General features: G+C 30.3%; 1 protein-coding gene across 1 annotated transcript; it reads left to right on the top strand.

Moving 5' to 3' along the window:
* Positions 1-576: 576 nt before the first annotated feature.
* Positions 577-3,329, top strand: LOC144452917 (E3 ubiquitin-protein ligase TRIM45-like). The gene has a single exon (XM_078144128.1). It carries the CDS (start codon positions 590-592, stop codon positions 2,891-2,893), a length of 2,304 nt encoding a protein of 767 aa, XP_078000254.1. The 5' UTR covers positions 577-589; the 3' UTR covers positions 2,894-3,329.
* The last annotated feature ends 8,794 nt before the right edge of the window (positions 3,330-12,123 follow it).

Genomic DNA, 12,123 nt, shown 5'->3' with positions numbered 1-12,123 from the left:
TATATAAATTATCTCTGAGTAGAGTTCTTATGGCTAATTAAATTCAAAATTGTAATCCTGTTTTCCTTAACTTTTTATTTTTTGTGTTTACCCTGATTGAGAGTGGATTAAACAAAGTATTTGTTAACACCTTAATGTTGAAATCACTTTTAAAATGAAGTGAAATCTATTCAAATCAAAAGTTTGCAGTGAAATTTTCAACCTGTGTTTCATTATAAGTTACTTCATATAAACAAAGGAATGTGATACGAAGTAGTTGATTTTTAACCAGCAACAACAATGGATTTATTGGTTCACAATTGGACTGAGTCCAATATTTAAGGTAAAAATAACATTACAAAGTGAAAGAATTTAATATTACACAGTACCACTCCAACTTATGAACTTTGAGATTTGGTTTATGAGATACAGTTTGGTGAAGGGCACTCTATCTCAGTGACAAATATGTATGTTTCCATGGTAATTCTCCCCTATTAGCATTGCATGAATTCTACAGTAGTTGTTCACTTGTCATAAGCTAGGGAGTTCTATGTCACCTGATGCATGTACCAGTCCTGTACAGGTACTCAGACTCTAGTAGACTGCCATCATGGCGGCTGCCTCTGGAGGTACGCCGGAAGAAATTCTGGATAAGATTGGAGAGCATTGTCTGTCCTGTTCAATTTGTTTGGAGCAATACAAGGTACCTAAACTTCTACCATGTCATCATACTTTCTGTCTGCACTGTTTGGAGACACTTGTCAAGAAAAAAGGAGTCTTAAACTGTCCGACATGTCAGCAGGAAGTTGATCTAAAATCTGGAGGAGTTGCTGCATTGAAGAACAATTTTTTCATGAACACACTACTGGATGTGGTTGAGAAGAGAACAGAAGAGGCAAAGAAAACACAACATAAATGTGAGTTTTGTGAGGAAAATGATGCTTCACATTTTTGTAGAGATTGTGAGCAGTATTTCTGTGATGATTGTCTAAAGTCATTTCACAGGAAAATGAAACGTGCTAGCTCACATACAGTACTGTCACTAGAAGAACATGAAAAGACAAAGTATTCTATGCAGTCGGCCATTTTGTCTGTTGAACGTTGCAAAGGTCATCCTGCAAGTGAAGTCAAATATTTCTGTGATACCTGTCAAGTACCAATCTGTATGGAGTGTACAATTATAGATCACCGTATTCCAGACCACAGTCATAGATATCTACAAACTGTGGCTGATGAGTCTGCCAAAGAGTTGTCAAAAATGGTGGACAAATTGAGAGTGAAAGCAAAGGAGGCAGATGAAAGTAAAACTGAAGTGGTAGATGTATGTAAGAAAGTGAAAGATCAGTTTGAAGTGGAGGAAAGGAAAGTAAACCAGCAAACAGAAATCAGCACAAATTCTATCAAGACAACTATAAAGAGAAATATTAAGGAACTTGAGTCACAGATTGACATGATTGAAGAACAGCAGTGTACATTGATAGAGGGTTTGAAGACAGACTGCCATCTACAGGTCAAACAATTAGAAACTCAGATTGCTGATTTAGAATTCAAATATGAAAACATTATCAGTACATCTGGATATGTAGAGGCATTAGTTAACCATGGCAGTGCAGCTCAACTTGTGTCCAGTAAATCTGCAATTGTGCAACGAATTGAAGATTTGGTTGCCATGGAAACCAAACCTGGGGTTAAACAGGAAGTGGTCACATTCAAACCTTCTAGTGATGTCACTACTGATGGAATTCTGGGAGTTCTGAGATATGATGTATGTCCATCTCTGTGTACAGTTGAAAACATTCCAAAGAGACTAGTGAAAGGTGAATCTATCAAGTTACTGATAACAACTAATGACAGCAGAGGTAAGACAGTCATACCAAACCAAGAAGTGAAAGTGAAAGTAAGAAAACCAGATGGATCAGAAGAAGACATCCCAGTAACTGACAACAAAGATGGTACACACACTGTAATGATACATGGTGAAGTGGATGGTAAATATCAAGTTACCATGGTGATAGGAGACCAACCAATACCAGGATCACCATTGGTACTACCTGTCATCAAAGGATTGTTGAAGACTATTGGTAAAGAAGGAAGTAATGAAGATGGCTTCAATAACCCTCGTAGTGTCACCTTGAACAGACATGGTGACATGGTTGTAGCTGATAGAGATAATTACAGAATGCAAGTCATTGATATTCATGGGAAATGTAAGAAAGTGTTGAAATTTACACAGTTTAAGGAAAACTTTTGCCCTCATGATATAGCAATATCAGCTGATGATGAATACTTCATGACAGATGATTTGAATAAACAAGTAGTGGTTAGTGACGAGGATGGAAATGTCCTCAGATGCTTTGGACAAAATGAACTGAAGTATCCCAGAGGTGTCTGTATTAGTCCTCTAGATGGTACTGTCTATGTCACTGACTGGGATGGACAGTTTTGGGATAACACAGACAAGGAAGGTAGTCACTGTATTAGAAAATACAGACAGAATGGAGATTACATCAACTCCTTTGGCAAGTATGGTGATAAGAATGGTGAATTCAGAGGACCCTTCTTCATGTACATTGACAGTCAAGGAATCTTGTATGTAACTGACTTTGAGAATCACTGTGTCCAGGTCTTCAATGCTGATGACCAGTTTCTGTACAAGTTTGGGATCCCAGGTCAAAGTGAAGGTCAGCTGTTTGGTCCAAGTGGAATAGTGATGGACAAGGACAGATATCTGTATGTCAGTGATAGCAAACACCGTGTACAGAAATTTGACATGAGTGGAAGATTCATCTGTCGTATTGATAGAGATGAAGATGGACTGAAATACCCTGAAGGTCTAGTATTGACTAATGATGTACCAGTCAAACTAGTTGTAGTTGATTGGAAAAACCACTGTCTGAAAGTATTTGTACTGTAAGACTAGAAACTATGTCTACAGTGATATAAGTTGAGAGTAAAATGTACCCACATGTATAAATCTACATAGAGGGCCAGACAATACAGATTATTGGGATATTCTGATGTACCAGTCAAACTAGTTGTAGCTGATTGTGACAATTGTCTGAAAGTATTTGTACTGTAAGACTAGAAACTATGCTTACAAACTGACATTAAGCTCAGAGTAAAGTGTACCTGTATATGTATAAAATGTACATACAGGGCCAGACAATTAAGATTGGTATGGTATGTATTGATATACCAGTCAGAGATTATTATAGTTGATTTAAATCTACTCACACAGATACAGGACAGAGAATACAGATTGGTGTGATATTGTGATGTACCAGTCAAACTAGTGGTTGATATGTTCAATCAATGTCTGAAAGTATTTGGACCAAAAGACTGGCATTTGTGGTGACAAAACTGACATTAAGCTGAGAGTTGCTTAAAATGAAACCTGCATGTATTAATGTACATACAGGACCAGACAACAAAGATTGGTATTGTATCTACTGATATACCAGTCAAAGATATTATAGTTGATTTAAGACAATAACTTTACAATGAGACTGGAATCTAAGTCTAAAAGCTGACATTACATTAACATCGACCGTATTTACTCGGGTTAGCGCCCTCACTCAGGCAAGTGCCCAATACTTTTGTTTAGACAATGAGACTAGAATCTTAGTCTACAAACTGACATTACATTAACATCTATATTGTATAAGTTTACAGTGTTATTCTGAATACATATATGCAGAAAAAAAACAAAAAAACCCTAAAAAACCAAGAAGCAAAACAAAAAACAAAAATAGATAAATAGACAAAAAAAAATGATCAAGTGTAATATATGATATTGAAAGTACTTTGTATACTTGAACACATTCCCTATGTATATGTACATATAGGAGGTGAAATCATTGTCTAAAAATACTTGTACTGGTATTTGTATCTACAAAGTGACTTAATCTCAGAATTATGAGTTCTTGAGATATACCTATACTGTATACATATATATAGATCTTTATACAGGACCAGACAAAAGAGTAGATGTAACAGTCAAACAAGTTGTTATCAGATATTATTCCCCAATATTTTTCTTCATTCATCCAAGGAAAATATGTGTGTCAAAACCTTCTGGTAACGAGTATTTTTCAGATGAATGAAGAAAAATATTGGAGAATAATTTCGGTAATTAGATATTGTACTATGCACAAGCCAAGTTCAACAAAAAAATATGGAATTTATACCCTGATCATTCTACGTCACAACAATGTGTGTCTATGTCATGACAACACATGTGTACATTACTGGTTCTGCTGTATTTGAAATATGAGTCAAAATGTTTAAAATTACCATTACATTCCCTGATTTGTCTTTGATATTATTACTGACGCTGGTATAATTATGTTATTCTCCAATATTTTCTTTTATTCAGCCAAGGAAAATATGAGTGACCTAAGGGGCCTTGTCGCTACGAGTCATGAGATATGAGTAGTTTCAAAACTCTTTAGTAACAAATATTTTATGGGTGAATAAAAAAAATATTGGAGAATAATATAATTATACCTCCTCAAGTGTAGAAATCCTGGCCTTTAATTTAAAATGTTGAATTCTCATGGTTCACTATAAAACTAATGTGAAAACCTAGGATTGAAACTCTGGCCTTTAATTTAAAATGTTGAATCTTCATGGTTCACTATAAAACTAATGTGAGAACCTGGGATTGAAACCCTGGCCTTTAATTTTCAAAAAATGTTGAAGATATTGACAAGTTATCAAACGGTACAAATTAAAACATATTTTCCTGATATTGGCATTCAGTTAAAAAGAACTTACTTAAAATAATTGAACAACATTTTGTTAGTATAAGGTTAATCAGAATTAATGTGATTTTTAAAATTTTTATGTAACTTTACAAATTTGATGTCTGCTAAGTTTAATTTTTCTATGATACTGAAGTGATGTGAATCAGGGATGGAATGATTATGATATGTAGTAAATGATATAATAAATGACGTATGAAATAGTTGTATTGACTGAATGATATCAACATAGTGTATTAAGTTTTACTATGAATGGAACAATGAAATAGTTGTATAGACTGAATGATATCAACATAGTGTACTAAGTTTTACTATGAATTGAACAATGAAATAGTTGTATAGACTGAATGATATCAACATAGTGTACTAAGTTTTACTATGAATGGAACAATGAAATAGTTGTATTGACTAAATGATATCAACATAGTGTACTAAGTTTTACTATGAATGGAACAATGAAATAGTTGTATTGACTAAATGATATCAACATAGTGTACTAAGTTTTACTATGAATGGAACAATGAAATAGTTATATAGACTGAATGATATCAACATAGTGTACTAAGTTTTACTATGAATGGAACAATGAAATAGTTGTATAGACTGAATGATATCAACATAGTGTACTAAGTTTTACTATGAATGGAACAATGAAATAGTTGTATTGACTAAATGATATCAACATAGTGTACTAAGTTTTACTATGAATGGAACAATGAAATAGTTGTATAGACTGAATGATATCAACATAGTGTACTAAGTTTTACTATGAATGGAACAATGAAATAGTTATATAGACTGAATGATATCAACATAGTGTACTAAGTTTTACTATGAATGGAACAATGAAATAGTTGTATAGACTGAATGATATCAACATAGTGTACTAAGTTTTACTATGAATGGAACAATGAAATAGTTATATAGACTGAATGATATCAACATAGTGTACTAAGTTTTACTATGAATGGAACAATGAAATAGTTGTATAGACTGAATGATATCAACATAGTGTACTAAGTTTTACTATGAATGGAACAATGAAATAGTTGTATAGACTGAATGATATCAACATAGTGTACTAAGTTTTACTATGAATGGAACAATGAAATAGTTGTATAGACTGAATGATATCAACATAGTGTACTAAGTTTTACTATGAATGGAACAATGAAATAGTTGTATAGACTGAATGATATCAACATAGTGTACTAAGTTTTACTATGAATTGAACAATGAAATAGTTGTATAGACTGAATGATATCAACATAGTGTACTAAGTTTTACTATGAATGGAACAATGAAATAGTTGTATTGACTAAATGATATCAACATAGTGTACTAAGTTTTACTATGAATGGAACAATGAAATAGTTGTATTGACTAAATGATATCAACATAGTGTACTAAGTTTTACTATGAATGGAACAATGAAATAGTTGTATTGACTAAATGATATCAACATAGTGTACTAAGTTTTACTATGAATGGAACAATGAAATAGTTGTATAGACTGAATGATATCAACATAGTGTACTAAGTTTTACTATGAATGGAACAATGAAATAGTTATATAGACTGAATGATATCAACATAGTGTACTAAGTTTTACTATGAATGGAACAATGAAATAGTTGTATAGACTGAATGATATCAACATAGTGTACTAAGTTTTACTATAAATGGAACAATGAAATAGTTGTATAGACTGAATGATATCAACATAGTGTACTAAGTTTTACTATGAATGGAACAATGAAATAGTTGTATAGACTGAATGATATCAACATAGTGTACTAAGTTTTACTATGAATGGAACAATGAAATAGTTGTATAGACTGAATGATATCAACATAGTGTACTAAGTTTTACTATGAATGGAACAATGAAATAGTTGTATAGACTGAATGATATCAACATAGTGTACTAAGTTTTACTATGAATGGAACAATGAAATAGTTGTATAGACTGAATGATATCAACATAGTGTACTAAGTTTTACTATGAATGGAACAATGAAATAGTTGTATTGACTGAATGATATCAACATAGTGTACTAAGTTTTACTATGAATGGAACAATGAAATAGTTGTATAGACTGAATGATATCAACATAGTGTACTAAGTTTTACTATGAATGGAACAATGAAATAGTTATATAGACTGAATGATATCAACATAGTGTACTAAGTTTTACTATGAATGGAACAATGAAATAGTTGTATAGACTGAATGATATCAACATAGTGTATTAAGTTATACTATGAATGGAACAATGAAATAGTTGTATTGACTGAATGATATCAACATAGTGTACTAAGTTTTACTATGAATGGAACAATGAAATAGTTGTATAGACTGAATGATATCAACATAGTGTACTAAGTTTTACTATGAATGGAACAATGAAATAGTTGTATTGACTGAATGATATCAACATAGTGTACTAAGTTTTACTATGAATGGAACAATGAAATAGTTATATAGACTGAATGATATCAACATAGTGTACTAAGTTTTACTATGAATGGAACAATGAAATAGTTATATAGACTGAATGATATCAACATAGTGTACTAAGTTTTACTATGAATGGAACAATGAAATAGTTGTATTGACTGAATGATATCAACATAGTGTACTAAGTTTTACTATGAATGGAACAATGAAATAGTTATATAGACTGAATGATATCAACATAGTGTACTAAGTTTTACTATGAATGGAACAATGAAATAGTTGTATTGACTGAATGATATCAACATAGTGTACTAAGTTTTACTATGAATGGAACAATGAAATAGTTGTATAGACTGAATGATATCAACATAGTGTACTAAGTTTTACTATGAATGGAACAATGAAATAGTTGTATTGACTGAATGATATCAACATAGTGTACTAAGTTTTACTATGAATGGAACAATGAAATAGTTGTATAGACTGAATGATATCAACATAGTGTACTAAGTTTTACTATGAATGGAACAATGAAATAGTTGTATTGACTGAATGATATCAACATAGTGTACTAAGTTTTACTATGAATGGAACAATGAAATAGTTGTATAGACTGATCAATGATATCAACATAGTGTACTAAGTTTTACTATAAATGGAACAATGAAATAGTTGTATAGACTGAATGATATCAACATAGTGTACTAAGTTTTACTATAAATGGAACAATGAAATAGTTGTATAGACTGAATGATATCAACATAGTGTACTAAGTTTTACTATGAATGGAACAATGAAATAGTTGTATTGACTGAATGATATCAACATAGTGTACTAAGTTTTACTATGAATGGAACAATGAAATAGTTGTATAGACTGAATGATATCAACATAGTGTACTAAGTTTTACTATGAATGGAACAATGAAATAGTTATATTGACTGAATGATATCAACATAGTGTACTAAGTTTTACTATGAATGGAACAATGAAATAGTTGTATTGACTGAATGATATCAACATAGTGTACTAAGTTTTACTATGAATGGAACAATGAAATAGTTGTATTGACTGAATGATATCAACATAGTGTACTAAGTTTTACTATGAATGGAACAATGAAATAGTTGTATAGACTGAATGATATCAACATAGTGTACTAAGTTTTACTATGAATGGAACAATGAAATAGTTGTATTGACTGAATGATATCAACATAGTGTACTAAGTTTTACTATAAATGGAACAATGAAATAGTTGTATAGACTGAATGATATCAACATAGTGTACTAAGTTTTACTATGAATGGAACAATGAAATAGTTGTATAGACTGAATGATATCAACATAGTGTACTAAGTTTTACTATGAATGGAATAATAAAATAGTTGTATAGACTGAATGATATCAACATTGTGTACTAAGTTTTACTATGAATGGAACAATGAAATAGTTGTATAGACTGAATGATATCAACATAGTGTACTAAGTTTTACTATGAATGGAACAATGAAATAGTTGTATTGACTGAATGATATCAACATAGTGTACTAAGTTTTACTATGAATGGAACAATGAAATAGTTGTATAGACTGAATGATATCAACATAGTGTACTAAGTTTTACTATGAATGGAACAATGAAATAGTTGTATTGACTGAATGATATCAACATAGTGTACTAAGTTTTACTATGAATGGAACAATGAAATAGTTGTATAGACTGAATGATATCAACATAGTGTACTAAGTTTTACTATGAATGGAACAATGAAATAGTTGTATAGACTGAATGATATCAACATAGTGTACTAAGTTTTACTATGAATGGAACAATGAAATAGTTGTATAGACTGAATGATATCAACATAGTGTACTAAGTTTTACTATGAATGGAACAATGAAATAGTTGTATTGACTGAATGATATCAACATAGTGTACTAAGTTTTACTATGAATGGAACAATGAAATAGTTGTATTGACTGAATGATATCAACATAGTGTACTAAGTTTTACTATGAATGGAACAATGAAATAGTTGTATTGACTGAATGATATCAACATAGTGTACTAAGTTTTACTATGAATGGAACAATGAAATAGTTGTATTGACTGAATGATATCAACATAGTGTACTAAGTTTTACTATGAATGGAACAATGAAATAGTTGTATAGACTGAATGATATCAACATAGTGTACTAAGTTTTACTATGAATGGAACAATGAAATAATTGTACACTGAATGATATCAACATTGTGTACTAAGTTTTACTATGAATGGAACAATGAAATAGTTGTATTGACTGAATGATATCAACATAGTGTACTAAGTTTTACTATGAATTGAACAATGAAATAGTTGTATAGACTGAATGATATCAACATAGTGTACTAAGTTTTACTATGAATGGAACAATGAAATAGTTGTATAGACTGAATGATATCAACATAGTGTACTAAGTTTTACTATGAATGGAACAATGAAATAGTTGTATTGACTGAATGATATCAACATAGTGTACTAAGTTTTACTATGAATGGAACAATGAAATAGTTATATAGACTGAATGATATCAACATAGTGTACTAAGTTTTACTATGAATGGAATAATGAAATAGTTGTATAGACTGATCAATGATATCAACATAGTGTACTAAGTTTTACTATGAATGGAACAATGAAATAGTTGTATGGACTGAATGATATCAACATAGTGTACTAAGTTTTACTATAAATGGAACAATGAAATAGTTGTATTGACTGAATGATATCAACATAGTGTACTAAGTTTTACTATAAATGGAACAATGAAATAGTTGTATTGACTGAATGATATCAACATAGTGTACTAAGTTTTACTATAAATGGAACAATGAAATAGTTGTATAGACTGAATGATATCAACATAGTGTACTAAGTTTTACTATGAATGGAATAATGAAATAGTTGTATAGACTGATCAATGATATCAACATAGTGTACTAAGTTTTACTATGAATGGAACTATGAAATAGTTGTATAGACTGATCAATGATATCAACATAGTGTACTAAGTTTTACTATGAATGGAACAATGAAATAGTTGTATAGACTGAATGATATCAACATAGTGTACTAAGTTTTACTATGAATGGAACAATGAAATAGTTGTATAGACTGAATGATATCAACATAGTGTACTAAGTTTTACTATGAATGGAACAATGAAATAGTTGTATAGACTGAATGATATCAACATAGTGTACTAAGTTTTACTATGAATGGAACAATGAAATAGTTGTATGGACTGAATGATATCAACATAGTATACTAAGTTTTACTATGAATGGAACAATAAAATAGTTATATAGACTGAATGATATCAACATAGTGTACTAAGTTTTACTATGAATGGAACAATGAAATAGTTGTATAGACTGAATGATATCAACATAGTGTACTAAGTTTTACTATGAATGGAACAATGAAATAGTTGTATAGACTGAATGATATCAACATAGTGTACTAAGTTTTACTATGAATGGAACAATGAAATAGTTGTATTGACTGAATGATATCAACACAGTGTACTAAGTTTTACTATGAATGGAACAATGAAATAGTTGTATTGACTGAATGATATCAACATAGTGTACTAAGTTTTACTATGAATGGAACAATGAAATAGTTGTATAGACTGAATGATATCAACATAGTGTACTAAGTTTTACTGTGAATGGAATAATGAAATAGTTGTATAGACTGAATAATATCAACATAGTGTACTAAGTTTTACTATGAATGGAACAATGAAATAGTTGTATAGACTGAATGATATCAACATAGTGTACTAAGTTTTACTATGAATGGAACAATGAAATAGTTGTATTGACTGAATGATATCAACATAGTGTACTAAGTTTTACTATGAATGGAACAATGAAATAGTTGTATTGACTGAATGATATCAACATAGTGTACTAAGTTTTACTATAAATGGAACAATGAAATAGTTGTATAGACTGAATGATATCAACATAGTGTACTAAGTTTTACTATGAATGGAACAGTGAAATAGTTATATAGACTGAATGATATCAACATAGTGTACTAAGATTTACTATGAATGGAACAATGAAATAGTTGTATTGACTGAATGATATCAACATAGTGTACTAAGTTTTACTATGAATGGAACAATGAAATAGTTGTATAGACTGAATGATATCAACATAGTGTACTAAGTTTTACTATAAATGGAACAATGAAATAGTTGTATAGACTGAATGACATCAACACAGTGTACTAAGTTTTACTATGAATGGAACAATAAAATAGTTATATAGACTGAATGATATCAACATAGTGTACTAAGTTTTACTATGAATGGAACAATGAAATAGTTGTATTGACTGAATGATATCAACACAGTGTACTAAGTTTTACTATGAATGTAACAATGAAATAGTTGTATTGACTGAATGACATCAACACAGTGTACTAAGTTTTACTATGAATGGAACAATAAAATAGTTATATAGACTGAATGATATCAACATAGTGTACTAAGTTTTACTATGAATAGAACAGTGAAATAGTTGTATAGACTGAATGATATCAACATAGTGTACTAAGTTTTACTATGAATGGAACAATGAAATAGTTGTATAGACTGAATGATATCAACATAGTGTACTAAGTTTTACTATGAATGGAACAATGAAATAGTTATATAGACTGAATGATATCAACATAGTGTACTAAGTTTTACTATGAATGGAACAATGAAATAGTTGTATAGACTGAATGATATCAACATAGTGTACTAAGTTTTACTATGAATGGAACAATGAAATAGTTGTATAGACTGAATGATATCAACATAGTGTACTAAGTTTTACTATGAATGGAACAATGAAATAGTTGTATAGACTGAATGA

This window comes from Glandiceps talaboti, chromosome 23 (genome assembly GCF_964340395.1).
Source record: "Glandiceps talaboti chromosome 23, keGlaTala1.1, whole genome shotgun sequence".
NCBI classification, from domain to species: domain Eukaryota; kingdom Metazoa; phylum Hemichordata; class Enteropneusta; family Spengelidae; genus Glandiceps; species Glandiceps talaboti.
The sequence above is the reverse complement of the archived record's forward strand: the minus strand, read 5'-3'. Positions and strand labels throughout refer to the sequence as shown.

Bases quoted from the DNA above. Each gene is read 5' to 3' on its own strand.
- LOC144452917 (XM_078144128.1), top strand. From the start codon at position 590: ATGGCGGCTGCCTCTGGAGGTACGCCGGAAGAAATTCTGGATAAGATT.